We start from the raw sequence: 18,274 nt of genomic DNA on the forward strand, positions 1-18,274 counted from the left end.
TAATTAGATACGCGTCTCAGCACACAGTACCACATGGGGGAGGATTAGATACGTGCATCTGCACACAGTACCTCACGCCAGAGGATTAGATACACCTGTCTGCACACAGTACCACACGCCAGAGGATTAGATACGCGCGTCTGCACATAGTACCACATGCCGTAAGATTAGATATGCACGTCTGCACACCGTTTCACTTACCGGAGGATTAGATACGTGCCTCTTCACACAATGCCACACGGGGGAGGATTAGATACACACATCTGCACACAGTACCACACGCCGGAGGATTAGATATGTGCATCTGCACACAGTACCACACCAACAAGGATTAAATACTTGCGTCTAAACACAGTACTACACGGGGAAGGATTAGATACAGCTTTACTCCAGGTATCCATAACAACTGATCACAGGTTATTCACTGACATCCAAAATGAGATACACATAATCACATGACGCTTATGGACATAGACAGAAACAACATACAAAATACATCAGTGCAAAACTGGACAATTCTTATGGGTCCACTACACAAACATAAAATGTAATATACCCGTGCGGAGCCGCGTCCTCCCTCTAGTGTTTAATATATTGTAATTTTTTCATATGCTATTCTTATTTCCATGCAGTATACAGTTTGGGTATTGCCTCTTTGAAGTCCTTGAATTATTTATTAGATATGGAAAAAGGAAATGGTGCTAGGATAGGTACATGTTTGATAAATCTCACAATATTGGACTGTGACTGATAATATCATTCGTCATAATATTCATAGAAGAAATTAATCATTTTTAGGGTATTGCCCTAAGATCTGTCAAATCACATCCAAATGGTACAAACTAAGCATGTATTGTATTCTTTAGTCCCATGCTACTGGAAGCAGATTTAAGAAATATATTTTTTCTGTAGCCTGGAGATTAAATAGATTTAAATGTTGTGCCCAGTCCAAGATATCCTCATAGCTTAGTATCCAGCAATTCATATTTATATCACACCTATTCAAATATGCTGTCAAAGTATAATATAAAGTTCTAGTCGGGTGAGTGTTGTACATGTAATACATATTAGGTAAAAAAAAAAGTGCTAGTGCATTTATTGTAAATAATGTCTAGGTGTAAGACTCTGTTTACATTTTGCATGTTTCATTTTATCAGACTTCTTTTTGGTGTTTTACTACCAAATTTTTACTTGAAATGGAAAGCTGCAACATATGTCACACTGAAGACTTAGGCTCGGTCCGCATCTACGTTCGGTATTCCATTCGGGGAGCCCGCTAAGGGACCCCCGAACAAAAACCTATAGCCATTAAAAAGCTGTTAGTTAAGAAAACACACGGACCCCATAGACTGTAATGGGGTCCGTGTGGTTTCCACTCTGTTTCCTTACAAAACATGCGGAGAGAAAAGTGCTGCTTGCAGTACTTGGGAATAGTAAATAATACTAGTTACCAACACTTTAAATATTTTATTGTGAGATGTTAATATTTATGGTGGCAATATTTAGGGATTAGTTTGTCAGACATTGTTGCTGTCGCATGTTAACCAGTGCAGGTGGCTTGCAGGTGACTTAAAACTCATGCAGCTCTGTGGGCTGCCATATATCTCCGGCCCACTATTTTGGGACTGTTGATATAGGGTATCAAACCAGATTCAAGCAAGTAGTAATGTACAGTCTTTATTATGAATATCATGAATGTAAATGTATTAAGGTCACCTAATGTGTGGTAACTCAACTTTTTTTTTTTCTTCAAAGGGGATGGCATGTGTTGGCCGTACTAAAGAGTGTACCATTGTCCCATCAAATCACTATGGACCGATCCCTGGCGTTCCTGTGGGTGCATTATGGAAATTTAGAGTTCAGGTACTTCATGGGGTACCTTTTGGGGCTGTTTTTAGCTTATTTTTCAAATAAACTTTATTTACTGCATAGGGAGAAGGCGCATTAATCTATACTTGATTAGAGGGTTAATGAACTCTAGGATCCATCTGCTATAATTGTGCAATAAGGTAAACCAGTGCTGGAGAAACAAGCAGTGTGAATGTATAACCTGAGAAGCTTAAAAGGATTCTGTCATTGAATTAATCGATTTTCAACTAATACCACGTAGGAATAGCCTTTATAAAGCCTATTCATTTCATACCTTCACTTTGCAGGTCCTTGCCGCCGTTTTCATATTATGCAGTTTTTTTGTCTTTATGCAAATTATGCTGTGTCTTCTTCAGTTTCCTGCCTCTTCACTGTGTCAGCAGCCGACGATCTTATCTTCGGGATTGAAATCCCAAGCATGCTCAGTCGGCTAAGATCCCTGTCAAAACAAAGAGGCAGGGGACTGAAGCAGGGGGCATCATGACGAAGACATAGAGGTGGTGCTGTGGGGGATGACGAACCTGTGATCTGTGAGCATAATTTGCATAAAGACAAGAACTGGCATAATTTGAAAATGGTGGTGAGGACTTGCAAAGTAAAGGAATGAGATGGATGGCCTTTATAAAGGCTATTCTTATGTGGAATCTGTTGAAAATTGATTTATCCAATGATAGACTCCCTTTAAAACTGGCATACTTTAGTCATTAGTTTTGATCAAGGTGCCAGAGGGGTTAATGCCCGCAATCAGTGCGGGCACCGGATCTCTTAGTGCCAAGTCTATGCTGTATAAAACAGCAGAGACTGGGCGGCCGCACAAATCCTGAGCGACCACCATCTTTAAACACCTGACATCCACTGTACTATTACGGCAGATGTCGTGAAGGGGTTAAATGTTTTATTGTAGTTTCTACAAGATTCCAATCTATACCTGGACTGTCTCAGGGACAGAATCTAAAACAATTTCAGCAGGGCCAGCAAACAGTGTAAGGCATATGGATGCGTCACAGCTCTTTCCACCAGAATAAAGGATCTTGCATATTGAAATTCTGATCCTTTTGTTTTCAGGAGAGTTAAAGGTGTTGTCCAGAAATTTGACAACTTACAAAAAATCATATTCTCCTGTCTTCAAAGCTCCAGTCTTCATAGCATTTCCATAGGTATATTTGACATGCTGCGATTTCCAAAAATAATAGTTTTGCAAATAGCAGCATTTCAGCTGCGGGTATTTTTCTGCAATATCTGGATGGGATTTGTTAGAATCCCATCCACTCTGCAAGGACTGTAAAATGCTGCGTTTTTTGGTGTGGCGTTAAAGCCACGTGGATCCCTGGCCTTAAGTTTACCACCAGAGATGTCTGACTGATTTATTTTCAGGTCCTTATTGAGAACGCAATACATTCATAACTGTGAAAACCTGTCAGCCTGCGGCTCTATGATATGAATGGGAAGCTTTAACTCCTTGTTGATACTCGTATTTGTTATAATAGTATGCTGGATGTTGGCACTTTAAATATGGTGCTCACTCAGAGTACACCAGAATGAGATCTGGAGGTCGCAATCTGGTTCCTTGACAGCTGGGAGCCTTAAAAAAAAAGTTGAGTTTTAGAATATTGCGATATTTTATAACTTTTCAGAGCTTTGAGTTTTAAATAAAACATAACAAAAACTGTATAAATTTGGTATTGCTATAATTGTACCAATCTGCAGAATATACTTAGCCCTATACATATGTCCCTACTAAATCTCAAGTTAATACCAAATAATATTACATAAAATTGAGCAAACGCATTTATTAATGTTCATGTTAAAAAGGCCAAAATTTAACGATTAAAAACCTCTAAAACAAAAACAATCATGAAGGAAGGGAAGGTCATAACTGACCAATTCAAATAAAATCATAATATGGTAGACCTACAATTGATATAAAAAAAATCATTACATAGTTTTTTTTTACAATTGACCCTTCATGTATTTGTACATTTTGAATAGCTCTATATGTGTTTGTCTTTTCTCTAAACTGAATAACCTCAAGTACATATTTTTGATTAACCCCTTAAAGAGGACCTTTCACCATATCTGGGCACATGCAGTGTTATATACTGCCGCTGAGTTCAGCTCACTGTCGGCTTTCCCGATCTGTGCCCGGTGTGAAGAGCTTACAGTCCGGTACCGTAGCTCTTCTATGGTCAGAAGGGCGTTTCTGACCATTAGCCAGAGACGTCCTTCTGCCTCGCGGCGCCTATCACGCTGTGCTGTGGAGCAGGAAGGAACGCCCCCTCCCTCTCCTGATAATACTCGTCTATGGACAAGCTGTGTGAGCAGAGGGAGGGGGCGTTCCTCCCCGCTCCACAGCACAGCGTGATAGGTGCCGCGAGGCAGAAGGACGTCTCTGGCTAATGGTCATAAACGCCCTTCTGACCATAGAAGAGCTACGGTACTGGACCGTAAGCTCTTCACACCGGGCACAGATCGGGAAAGCCGACAGTGCGCTGAATTCAGCCCACTGTCAGCTTTCCGGCAGTATATAACACTGCATGTGCCCAGATATGGTGAAAGGTCCTCTTTAAGGACACAGCCCAAAAGTATGTTAAGGACCAGGCCTATTTTTTCAAAATTGACATGTGTCACTTTAAATGGTAATAACTTTGAGACGCTTTAGCTTACACAAGTGATTTTGAGATTGTTTTCTCGTAACACATTATACTTCATGTTAGTGGTAAACAGTAATCAATATTTTTGTATTTACTTATTAAAAAAATAGGAAATTTGATGGAAATTTGGAAAAAATTGCAATTTTCAAAATGTGAAATTCTCTGCTTTTCAGGCAGATAACCATATCACCCAAATACATGAATAAATATTATCTACCATATCTCTGCTTTATATTGGCATCATCTTTTGATTGTATTTTAATTTATTTTGGACGTTACAAGGCTTACAAGTGTAACAGCGATTTTCCAGATTTACAAGAAATGTAACTATGTTGGTTTTGTTTGTTTGTTTTACACACTTTATTATTTTTTTTAAAAACCTTTTTTACATTTGTGCTGTAAGCACACTAGAACCAGCGATCAGAGAGGATCGCTGGTTCTATACTAACTATAGACTTGCAATACACGTGTATTGCAGTCTATAGAGGAAGCTAGCTATGCAGATGCATAGACTAGCTTCCTCTCGTCCCGGCATCCAAGGGGTTAACCCTCCCCCCATCGGAGGGATTAAGGAGCAGCGTGTAGCTGTAAATTACAGTTAACACAGACTCCTTATGCAGCCGGCAGCATGCTTTATAGCCGGCCAAACCCCTAGGGTGCCATGATCACTATGGATCATGGCACCTTAAGGGTTAAACAGTGGGGGTCGGTGCAATCACCGTCCCTGCTGCTACAGGGGAAGCCTGGCTGTCAGATACAGCCGGCCTCCCGTGGAGAAGCAGAGCCCGTGCGATCTCCATCACGTACAGGTACGTGGGAATGCGGGAACTAACCACATTCCCTGACGTACAGGTACGTGATTTAGCGTTAAGGGGTTAAAATCAGTCAACATAAAAACTGTATATGTGTTGTAACATAACATGTGGAAAAAAATTAAAATACTGTTTATATTGCATGCTGAATAAGGTAAAAAAAAAAAAAAAAAAAAAAGTGAAAGTTAGAGCTAGAATATATGTGCTCTAAAATGGTGCTATTAAAAATGTTGCAAAAGATATGTGTCATAACAGTTGTGAATCCATGTCATTTACCGGGATAAAAAGTAGCCTATGTGTTAATCGAGGTTATAATCTATCTATGTGCCAAATTTCATTCAAATCCATTCAGCCATTTTTGCGTGATTGAGGAACAAACACACAAACCTACAAACATACAAACTTTCACATTTATAATATTAGTAGGATTAGTAGGATTTGAAAGTTTGTGTGTTTGTCACTCAATCACGCAAAAACGCCAAACCCATTTGGATGAATTTTGGTACATAGTTTGTAACCTCAATTAAAACATAGGCTACTTTTTATCCTGGTATATGACATGGCTTCACGAGTGTTATGAAGTTATGTTCATATACTATATTAAACTGCTTTTAGCAGCAGCATTATCTCAGTTAATTGGAGATTGCTGATAAAGCTGTTCTGTTATCTCTGTATGTAAACACACAGCTAACCCTGAGTCCATTGTGTACATGCATTTGCATTTTATCTCATCTTCTCCAAGCAGTGTGCTGAAGTTTAATCCAAATTGGCAGTTTGCCAATTTTAAACATGCCGGGGATGGGGGGAGGGGAGAAAATCAAATTTTATAATAAGTCACTGCACCAGCAGTAATAATAGACAGTATATTATATGCTTTTTTGTCATCATATCAAATCCCTTTAATATATTTCAAAGTAACCTAAAGGCCAAAAGGGAGGATGGTGTGCAACTTTCTAATCTACACTCAATCGCTGTCTTGATTCTAGCATTTCTCAAGGATTTGCAACTTTTGCACAATTACAGCAATGTAAGAATACATACTGGGCATTTTGTTCATAGAGCCCTCCTTTGTGCCTACCTGACTCTTGATTTCAGGAGTTGCTGTAAATCCTGGAGCCCAGATTGACTGATTGTATATTAGACTCACTCTGTTTTGTATGCATATTAAATCAATTAGGATAACTAAAAGAAAAATAATTTTGATAACTCACTTTTGTCTCAAGAACCTGTAGCAGGGCCCAGATGCTAATCATAAATATGTCATAAATCTTATCCACACACTCTGGAAAAAAAAAATCTGTCTAGAAATTGACATGCGGTGTGGATTTAAAAAAAAGGTCTTTCACCATTTCCACCAACTCTTTGCATCCTTCAGTATGCAAAGCGCCACTGATGCTGTTGCAGTTGGAACTTTTTCTTACCCCCACCTGAGCAATAACTGTTTCTAGTTTCAATACCCGATATGTTCTCAATACTTTCTACTGCCAGTTGGGTCAACCTGTATTGATGGTTGCCCAGGGTCTGAGACTGTCAGGGACCCAGTGACAAGTGTACTTTTACACCATATTAATCCAAGCTTGCAATCAGTTTTGAGTATGTGTTGGGTGAACCTTGCGTGAATTGTGTCCTGAATATTCGCAAGGTTCTTCTGGCAGTTTCTTTTGGACCGAACACATCCAAACTGGAACTGACTCCTCAGACCCCAGAGTATAAAAAGCGGAGGCAGAGGCTAAGCAATAAGAAATTACTAGAGATGAGCGAACACTAAAATGTTCGAGGTTCGAAATTCGATTCGAACAGCCGCTCAATGTTCGTGTGTTCGAACGGGTTTCGAACCCCATTATAGTCTATGGGGAACAGATACTCGTTAAGGGGGAAACCCAAATCCGTGTCTGGAGGGTCACCAACTCCACTATGACACTCCAGGAAATGATGCCAACACCTCTGGAATGACACTGGGACAGCAGGGGAAGCATGTCTGGGGGCATCTAACACACCAAAGACCCTCTATTACCCCAACATCACTGCCTAACAACTACACACTTTCCACATTCAAAAAAACCTCTATCAAAGTGGGAAAATACCTGGAAACCTTCTTTACTCCCCAAATGGATGGACACAAACCCCAATTTAAGCTCAACAAACAGTAACAACCACCCCTTTAAATCACGTTCCCCATGACAACCACAAATGGAATAGGCAATGGGAATTCCAAAAGCCCTCACCCTTAACTGTCATTTTGAGTGTGTGTGTGTGTGTGTGTGTGTGTGTGTGTGATGTGGTAAGACCTTCCAAAATTCACTTTTCTAGCCCTTAACATGAGCCCTTCCAAACAAAGTTACAGGACCTTAAGCTGAGCTACCAGCAGAGATTGAGGCCCTTGGCATGAGTAGAGCCTTGCACCAGCAGTGTTTTTGGCACTTAGGGTGAGTTGAGCCTTGTACCAGCGTGTGTCCCTTAACATCAGGCGGGCCCTAAGTTCTGCGCTTTGCACAAAAGTTCCACATTAACTAGGCTGAATGGTACAAAGATTAGTAGGCCCGAGAACCAGGAACAGGTCTTGCAATGGCTGTCGGATAACGCTTAAAGCACATTGTCCACCAGCCAGTCAGCCTCTACCTCCTCTTACCCAACAGTCTTGTCCTCCTTCCACCCAAAATTCCCAATCTTCCCAGAACAATAACCCCAACTGTCCCTGCTCCCCAGAGCTGTTCTCCCTTCCTTTGACTGTACCGCAACCTGCCCCTCCATTTCGCGATTCCACGGACCTAACAGACGAGTATCTGTGTCCAGATGCTCAAACACTAGAGTCTCCTCCATCTCCGGTCGATTTGGTGGCGGATGACCAGCAACCCACCCTCATTGACGACGATGAGATGCAGTTGCTGTCAGGGCAGCCAGTTGACATGCGCATTGTGCAGGAGGAGGAGGCGAGACAGGAGTTGGAAGAGGAGGTGGTGGACGACGAGGACACCGACCCAACCTGGACAAGGCGGATGTCAAGCTGGGAAAGTAGTGTGGATGTTGAGGCAGGTGCAGCACCAAAAAGGGTAGCTAGAGGCAGAGGTCAACAGCTTCGCCGAAGTCAGGCCAGACCCGGAATGTTCGAAGATGTTCCCTTTTGTACCCAGCCCAGAAAAACTCCCCCATCGAGGGCACGTTTCTCGAAGGTGTAGAGTTTTTTCAAGGAATGCGCCGAGGACAGATATAGTGTCGTCTACACAATTTGCCTCTCGAAATCGAGTAGGGGCCCTGAGAAGAGCAACCTGTCCACCACTTCAATGCACCGTCATTTGGAATCCAAGCAATGGAATCAGTGGCAGGCAGCAACAGCAGGACAAACGTCGCCCGCCGTTCATGCCACTGCCTCTGCTCACAGTGCTGTCGATGCACTCCAGAGGACGAGCCAGGACATCACTTCATCTGCCTCCGCCACTTTGTTGACTTCTCCCTCATCCTCCCCCGTTTCTGTCTTATCTCCTTCTCCTGCACCATCAAAGGCACCATCAGGCGCTTCTTTACAAAAACCCACCATCTCTCAGACATTGGAGCGCCGGCAGAAATACACCGCTAACCACCCACCCACGCAAGCCTAGAATGCCAACATCGCTAAACTGCTGGCCCAGGAGAGGTTGGCGTTCCGGCTTGTTGAAACTCCCGCCTTCCCGGACCTGATGGCAACTGTGGCACCTCACTATGCCGTCCCTAGCCGTCTCAACTTCTCCCGGTGTGGCGTCCCCGCCTTGCACCAGCACGTGTCACTCAACATCAGGTGGGCCCTTAGTTCCGCGCTTTGCTGCAAGGTCCACTTGACCACCGACACTTGGACAAGCGCCTGTGGTCAGGGATGCTGCTTATCTTTAAGGACAGGCAGGGTGAATGTGGTGGAGTCTGGTCCCGGGGTGCAAACTGAGGTACCCTATCTCCTCTCCCAGGCCAAAATTCATGGCAGGAGTAGACTGAAACCCTACGACGCTGCAACCTCCACCCCAGCTACTAGCGGCAAACGCTAAAACACTGGTGTGGGGAGACGTCAGCAGGCGGTGCTGAAGCTCATCAGCTTGGGGGACAGACAGCACAGTGCCTCCGAGGTCAGGGATGCCATCCTGGCTGAGATGGCATTTTTTTTTCCCTGCTACACCTGGGGCCTGGCATTTTTACACCTGTGATAATGGCTGGAACCTGGTAGCGGCTCTGGAGCTTGCCAGCCTCCAACACGTTCCATGTTTGGCCCACGTCTAACCTAGTGGTGCAAAGTTTTTTGAAAACATACCCAAATGTACCGAAGCTACTGTTGAAAATGCGGCGCTTGTGCGCCCACTTTTGCAAGTGCACAGGAGTCGCTGCTAGCCTAAAAACACTCTAGCAAGGCCTACATCTGTCCAAACACAGGCTGTTGTCCGTCATTCACACACGCTGAAACCCTACAATACCATATCTTGAGCAGGGTGTGTGAGCTGCACAGACCGTTGATGGAGTTCCATCTACAAAACCCAAGGGTTCCTCAAAGTCAGCTCCCAAAGTTTCTGCACCATGAGTTTCCAGGGGTGGCAGAGTTATGGCTAGGGGCAGAGGCATGGATAGGGATGATGTCTAGGGGCAAAAGCAGTGTGGATGTGGAGGCAAGCTAAGCAGGAAAAACTGGGGGTACAAGCTAAGGCATGGACTGGGGTGATGTCTAGGGGCAAAAGCAGTGTGGATATGGAGGCAAGCTAAGCAGGAAAAACTGGGGGTACAAGCTAAGGCATGGACTGGGGTGATGTCTAGGGGCAAAAGCAGTGTGGATGTGGAGGCAAGCTAAGCAGGAAAAACTGGGGGTACAAGCTAAGGCATGGACTGGGGTGATGTCTAGGGGCAAAAGCAGTGTGGATGTGGAGGCAAGCAAAGCAGGGAAAATGGTGGCTAGAGGCAAAGGGATGTCCATAGGCAGCAAGGGCAAAGATGCAAAACTCTCCCCTGTTTCAAGAATTTTCCTGACTTGTCTCCCCACAAAACATTCCTGCGAGGAGGGCTGAAACACCACCCTCCTCCTCCTCCGCTGTTAGATTGACCCCAGCTACGAGCTGAAAACGCTGCAACACTGGTGTGGGGAGACGTCAGCAGGCTGGGCTGAAGCTCATCAGCTTGGGAGACGGACAGCACACTGCCTCTGAGGTCAGGGATGCCATCCTGGATGAGATGGCAATTTGTTTATCCCCGCTGCCCCTGGGGCCAGGCTTTTTTGTCTTGTTGGAGGGCTCTGGAGCTTGCCAGCCTCCAACACGTTCCATGCCTGGCCCACGTGTTCAATGTAGTGGTGCAATGATTTTTAAAAACATACCCCAAATTAGCTGAGCTAAGGGTGAAAGTGCGGCACTTGGACACCCACTTTCCCAAGTCTACAGTACCTGGAACTAGCCGCAATACACTCCAGCAAGGCCTACATCTGCCTGAAGCACCTACTGTTGTGCGAGGTCACCACACGCTCTAACCCTAGATACCGTATGTTCAGCAGGGTGTGTGAGCAGCAGAGACCTTTGATGGAGTACCAGCTACAAAACCCAAGGGTTCCTCAGAGTCAGCTCCCTCACTTTCTGCACCATGAGTTTCCATGGGTGGCAGACTTATGGCTAGAGGCACAGGCATGGATAGGGGTGATGTGTAGGGGCAAAAGCAGTGTGGATGTGGAGGCAAGCTAAGCAGCAAAAACTGGGGGTACAAGCAGCCGGTGGCATCATCACTGACAAGCGCAGCTGTCTGTCAGCTGACAGGCTGACTTTCACCAAAATGAACAGACAATGGATAGACTCATCATATACATGTCAGTTACATGACAAATTTAGTGCAATTTGCAAGTCCAAGATGGGTTGGAGATCTGCGGAGAGGAATCTCACCACCTCTTGCGGGTGCCATCATTTGGAAGGCAAGCCCTGGGCTCAGTGGGTGAGAGCAAGCGCAGGATAATCGTCGTTTGGCCTGGCGGCCACTGCCTCTCCCACTGTTGACAGGGCTGGCGCTGCAGTCCAGACCAGCAGCCAGGACACCTCCACATCTGCCTCTGACACTTTGGGGAGTTCACCCTTATCCTCACCTTTTCCTGCCATTTCTCCTTTTGCCCGCGCCATCATGCGCCTCTTCCCAGCAACTCCCCATCTCCCAAGCCTTTCATTTCATGCTAAAGTACAGCGCAACCCACCCACATGCCCAAGGCTTCAACGGCCTCATCTCAAGAAATCTGGCCCAGGAGATGTTGGAATCCCGGCTGGGGGACACTCTGCCCTTTTTGGGCAGAGTGTCTACTGCGCCACCGCACTGTGCCGTCCACACCAGCACTTTCCCCCAAACATGAGGCGGTCCCTAAATTCAGCGCTTAGCCCTAAAGTTCCATGTGACCAGTTACGAATGGACAAGTGCATGCGGACAGGGACGCTACTTTTCAATTTGGGCACAGTGGTTGAATGTAGTTGAGGCGTGGACCGGGTCGCAAAATGTGGTGGCCTGACTTGTCTCCCCACACAACATTCCTGGGAGGAGGGCTGAAACACCACCCTCCTCCACTGTTAAATTGACCCCAGCTACGAGCTGGAAACGCTGCAACACTGGTGTGGGGAGACGTCAGCGGGCCGTGCTGAAGCTCATCAGCTTGGGGGCCAGACAGCACACTGCCTACAAAGTGAGTCATGCCATCCTCGATGAGACTGCAATGTGGTTTTTGCCACTGCACCTGGGCCCAGGCATGTTGTCATGTGTGATAATGGCCATAACCTGGGATTGGCTCTGTAGCTTGGCAGCCTGCAACATATTCCATGCCTGGGCCACGTTTTTAACTCATTGCTGCTAATCATTTTAAAAAGGTACCCCAATGTTCCTGAGCTACTGGTGAAAGTGTGGCGCTTGTGCGGATAGTTTTTAAAGTCTATAGTTGCCGCTGCTAGCCTCTATGCACTCCTACAACGCCTGTACCTGCTGGAACAACGGCTGTTGTGCGACGTCTCCACACTGCTGGCACTAAACATATCATGTGTTGAGCAGAGTGTGTGAGCAGCACAGACCTTTGATGTAGTTCCAACTCCAAAACCCTCGGGTTCGTCAAAGTCAACTCCCTCAGTTGCTCAACCATGAGTGGCCATGGGTGGCAGACTTATGTGAAATCCCATCCCATCCATTGCACTGGACACGAAACATTAGCATGCGCTCAGCACAACTTCGGATATGGCAGCTGCGTTAAGCAGGGTGCAGGGTACAACACAGACCAGGCCCGAGCACCAGGAACAGGTGTTAGAAATACTGCAGCATCCGCCATTTCCTTCCAATTTTGGGGTTTTGGACCCGCCACTGACTTGTCTGGACCTAAATGGGGATCATGAGACACAGTTGCCATCAGGGCAAGCTGTGGTCATGTGCGGTTTGCAGTAAGGGGCCAGTGCGCAATTGGAAGAGGAGTTGGTGGATGACGAGGCCACCGACCCCACATGGACAGGGGTGATGTCTAGGGGCTAAAGCAGTGTAGATGTAGAGGGAAGCTAAATCAACAAAAAACCTGGGTAGAAGCAAAGGCATAAACTGGGGTGATGTTTAGGGGCTAAAGCAGTGTAGATGTGGAGGGAAGCTAATTCAACAAAAAAAACAGGGTAGAAACAAAGGCATAAACTGGGGTGATGTTTAGGGGTGAAAGCAGTGTAGATGTGGAGGGAAGCTAAGCAGCAAAAACAGTGGGTAGAAGCAAAGGCATGCAAAACTCTACCCTGTTGGAAGACTTATTCCTAGGTCTGGAACACGTTAATGGCCCCCCTGGACAAATTACTGCCACTCAGGGGCCTAGTGTCACCAGGAGGGACAAGTATAGGCGCATGTTGTGGGAATACCTGGCCGACACCAGCTCTGTCCTCTCCGATCCCTCTGTGCTCTACAGCCTACACTTATTTTCTCATCTTTTTTTCTGCACTGCACATCTCTTGCCTGCTTCCTTTGGGATCTTACAAGTGGTGGTCCACTTCCAAAGATGGTAATTTCACTAGACAGTGTAACGGGAGTAGCTGAGGGATCGCTGTCTTAACCACTTTTTGGCACAAAATTAACTTCCAAAGCCAAATATGGTGCAAGTATATGATGCAAGGACACCTACACACCTATCGCTGACACATTGGGGAGTTCACCCTCATGCGCCCTTTTGGCCTGCACCATCATGCGCCTCTTCCCAGCCACTCCACATTTCCCAAGCTTTTCATTGCAGACAGAAGTACAACACAACCCACCCCCATGCCCAAGCCTTTAACAGCCTCATCGATAAACTGCTGGCCCTGGAGATGTTGGTGTTTGTTTATGCTTCTGGAGACCCAGGCCTTCCGTCAGCAGATGGCAGCTGGGGCACCTCCCTATGCTGGGCCTAGCCGTTACTACTTCTCTTGGTGTGCTGTCCCTGCCTTGCGCCTGCATGTGTCCCATAACATCAGTCGGGCCCAGAGCTCTGCGCTTTGCTGCAAGGTCCACTTGACCACCGACACATGGACAAGCGCCTGTGGTCAGGGATGCTGCAGTGCTTATCTTTAATGACAGGCAGGGTGAATGTGGTGGAGTCTGTTCCCCGGGTGCAAACTGGGGTGGCCTATCTCCTCTCCCAGGCCAAAATTCATGGCAGGAGTAGACTGAAACCCTACGATGCTGCAACCTCCACCCCAGCTACTAGCGGAAAACACTGTAACACTGGCATGGGGAGATGTCAGCAGGCCGTGCTGAAACTGATCAGCTTGGGGGACAGACAGCACAGTGCCTCCGAGGTCAGGGATGCCATCCTGGCTGAGATGGCATTTTTTTTTCCCTGCTACACCTGGGGCCTGGCATTTTTGCGCCTGTGATAATGGCTGGAACCTGGTAGCAGATCTGGAGCTTGCCAGACTCAAACACGGTCCAAGCATGGCCCACGTTTTTCAACTTGTTGGTGCCATGTTTCTTTGAAACCTACACCATTGTGCCTGATATACAGGTCAAAGTGGGGCCATTTTCGTAAGTGAGAACTAGCCTCTGCTAGGCAGAAAACATTCAGAGCACACTCCTCTCATCTTCGCACCGTTGGCTGGCGGAGGAAGACGAGGGGGTTGGAGTGGCATCTGATGTCCCTGTCCCACACGAGGCTAGAGGGTGCACTTCAGTGCATCCCATTGCTTCACCACAAATGGTGTGAAGGGGAGTGGAAAATGGAGGAAATGGAGAGTGACCCTTACAGTTGGGGCCAGCAAAGGCATGCCAAGTAACACACTGGCACACATGGCTGACTTCATCTTGGGTTGCTTTTCAACACATATTTCACATCATGAAGAACAAATAATACTGGATTTTTACAAGCCTCGAACCCCGGTCTAGGTCTAATGTCTGTTCCTTTCTTATATTAGGGGAGAGGGAAAAAAAATGACTTCAGTGATACGTTTAGCGTACATAGACTGACTATTAATGTGCATCCCACTTAGTGTTGTTAGGGTTACACACCGTCACAACCTGGCTAAAGCTTCTATAGCTGTTAATAAAGTCAACATAACTTTACGGTATCCAAAAAGACAGCTGGTACCGACAGAGAGCAAGACAAATGTCAACCAAAGCTGTGAGCTCTGAACACCCACAGTGACTTTGGCGTCATCATCATTATAAGGGAGTGGGTGGTAATAACTTGGCAGTGCCTAAAACCCAAAAAGCTTATACAACTATATTTACATTAAGATACACAAATGACACTTTTCAGTAGCATGTCATGAGACAAGCTGATAAGCTCTTCCTTTGTGCAGTGCTATTTGAAAGTTAAACGCTGCCTTTATTTTAATTCTGGAGAAGGTGCAGACATTAGATTTAGAACATGTTGTCTTCATTGTCCAAATCCTCTATATAGGTAACATGTTTTTCGGGCCGAGCTGTCTGGGAACGAGCTGGTGCAGCACTGACAACCTTGGTGAATATGGCAAGAGCCTGAGATGTAGGGTGAATGAATCCCCAAATTATTTGTGGAATTCCCAGTGAGACAATGGCACTATCTACCAGTAGCAAAAATTGTGGGTGCACGTAACCCCAATATATTCTTTGAATTCCCAGTGAGACAATGGCACTGTATAGCAGTAGCAAAAATTGTGGGTGCACGTAACCCCAATATATTCTTTGAATTCCCAGTGAGACAATGGCACTGTATAGCAGTAGCAAAAATTGTGGGTGCACGTAACCCCCATATATTCTTTGAATTCCCAGTCAGACAATGGCACTATATACCAGTAGCAAAAATTGTGGGTGCACGTAACCCCAATATATTCTTTGAATTACCAGTCAGAAACTGGCACTATATAGCAGTAGCAAAAATTGTGGGTGCACATAACCCCAATATATTCTTTGAATTCCCAGTGAGACAATGGCACTATATAGCAGTAGCAAAAATTGTGGGTGCACATAACCCCAATATATTCTTTGAATTCCCAGTGAGACAATGGCACTGTATAGCAGTAGCAAAAATTGTGGGTGCACGTAACCCCCATATATTCTTTGAATTCCCAGTCAGACAATGGCACTATATACCAGTAGCAAAAATTGTGGGTGCACGTAACCCCAATATATTCTTTGAATTCCCAGTGAGACAATGGCACTGTATAGCAGTAGCAAAAATTGTGGGTGCGCGTAACCCCCATATATTCTTTGAATTCCCAGTCAGACAATGGCACTATATACCAGTAGCAAAAATTGTGGGTGCATGTAACCCCAATATATTCTTTGTATTCCCAGTCAGACAATGGCACTATATACCAGTAGCAAGAAATGAGGGTATTTGTAACCCCAATATATTCTTTGAATTCCCAGTCAGACAATGGCACTATATACCAGTAGCAAAAATTGTGGGTGCACATAACCCCAATATATTCTTTGAATTCCCAGTGAGACAATGGCACTGTATAGCAGTAGCAAAAATTGTGGGTGCACGTAACCTCCATATATTCTTTGAATTCCCAGTCAGACAATGGCACTATATACCAGTAGCAAAAATTGTGGGTGCACGTAACCCCAATATATTCTTTGAATTACCAGTCAGAAACTGGCACTATATAGCAGTAGCAAAAATTGTGGGTGCACATAACCCCAATATATTCTTTGAATTCCCAGTGAGACAATGGCACTGTATAGCAGTAGCAAAAATTGTGGGTGCACGTAACCCCCATATATTCTTTGAATTCCCAGTCAGACAATGGCACTATATACCAGTAGCAAAAATTGTGGGTGCACGTAACCCCAATATATTCTTTGAATTCCCAGTGAGACAATGGCACTGTATAGCAGTAGCAAAAATTGTGGGTGCACGTAACCCCCATATATTCTTTGTATTCCCAGTCAGACAATGGCACTTTATACCAGTAGCAAGAAATGAGGGTATTTGTAACCCCAATATATTCTTTGAATTCCCAGTCAGACAATGGCACTATATACCAGTAGCAAAAATTGTGGGTGCACATAACCCCAATATATTCTTTGAATTCCCAGTGAGACAATGGCACTGTATAGCAGTAGCAAAAATTGTGGGTGCACGTAACCCCCATATATTCTTTGAATTCCCAGTCAGACAATGGCACTATATACCAGTAGCAAAAATTGTGGGTGCACGTAACCCCAATATATTCTTTGAATTCCCAGTCAGACAATGGCACTATATACCAGTAGCAAAAATTGTGGGTGCACATAACCCCAATATATTCTTTGAATTCCCAGTCAGACAATGGCACTGTATAGCAGTAGCAAAAATTGTGGGTGCACATAACCCCCATATATTCTTTGAATTCCCAGTCAGACAATGGCACTATATACCAGTAGCAAAAATAGTGGGTGTATATAGCCCCAATTCTATTGCTAGGGGACTTGCAGGGTATTTCTGAGGTGAAGGTGGGGGGGCACACCGTTGGAACGGGGATTTGGGGTGTATATATGGGGTATACGGGAATACACTGTCAGTGTGTTCCATTCAGGATCCTGGGAAAGCTGGGTTGCGGCGAATGAGCCCGTCAGTGCCACGTTACACTGACAAGCTTCTCCCTGGAATTGAAGTTATATGTAAGCCCAATATATTCTTTGAATTCCCAGTGAGACAATGGCACTATCTACCAGTAGCAAAAATTGTGGGTGCACGTAACCCCAATATATTCTTTGAATTCCCAGTGAGACAATGGCACTATCTACCAGTAGCAAAAATTGTGGGTGCACGTAACCCCAATATATTCTTTGAATTCCCAGTGAGACAATGGCACTGTATAGCAGTAGCAAAAATTGTGGGTGCACGTAACCCCAATATATTCTTTGAATTCCCAGTGAGACAATGGCACTGTATACCAGTAGCAAAAATTGTGGGTGCACATAACCCCCATATATTCTTTGAATTCCCAGTGAGACAATGGCACTATATACCAGTAGCAAAAATTGTGGGTGCACGTAACCCCCATATATTCTTTGAATTCCCAGTGAGCCAATGGCACTATATAGCAGTAGCAAAAATTGTGGGTGCACGTAACCCCCATATATTCTTTGAATTCCCAGTCAGAAACTGGCACTATATACCAGTAGCAAAAATTGTGGGTGCACGTAACCCCAATATATTCTTTGAATTACCAGTCAGAAACTGGCACTATATAGCAGTAGCAAAAATTGTGGGTGCACATAACCCCAATATATTCTTTGAATTCCCAGTGAGACAATGGCACTATATACCAGTAGCAAAAATTGTGGGTGCACGTAACCCCAATATATTCTTTGAATTCCCAGTCAGACAATGGCACTATATACCAGTAGCAAAAATTGTGGGTGCACATAACCCCCAATATATTCTTTGAATTCCCAGTGAGACAATGGCACTATCTACCAGTAGCAAAAATTGTGGGTGCACGTAACCCCAATATATTCTTTGAATTCCCAGTGAGACAATGGCACTGTATAGCAGTAGCAAAAATTGTGGGT

At 45.0% G+C, this 18,274-nt stretch overlaps 1 protein-coding gene across 1 annotated transcript in view; it reads left to right on the top strand.

Moving 5' to 3' along the window:
* The window catches only part of UHRF2 (ubiquitin like with PHD and ring finger domains 2), an 88,705-nt gene that overhangs the window by 57,272 nt on the left and 13,159 nt on the right, over positions 1–18,274 (top strand). Inside the window, exon 8 of the mRNA XM_075278919.1 lies at positions 1,756–1,863. Within this exon, the coding sequence (XP_075135020.1) occupies positions 1,756–1,863 (108 nt within the window). The remainder of the gene's footprint in view (positions 1–1,755; positions 1,864–18,274) is intronic.

Source organism: Leptodactylus fuscus, chromosome 1, assembly GCF_031893055.1.
Source record: "Leptodactylus fuscus isolate aLepFus1 chromosome 1, aLepFus1.hap2, whole genome shotgun sequence".
NCBI classification, from domain to species: domain Eukaryota; kingdom Metazoa; phylum Chordata; class Amphibia; order Anura; family Leptodactylidae; genus Leptodactylus; species Leptodactylus fuscus.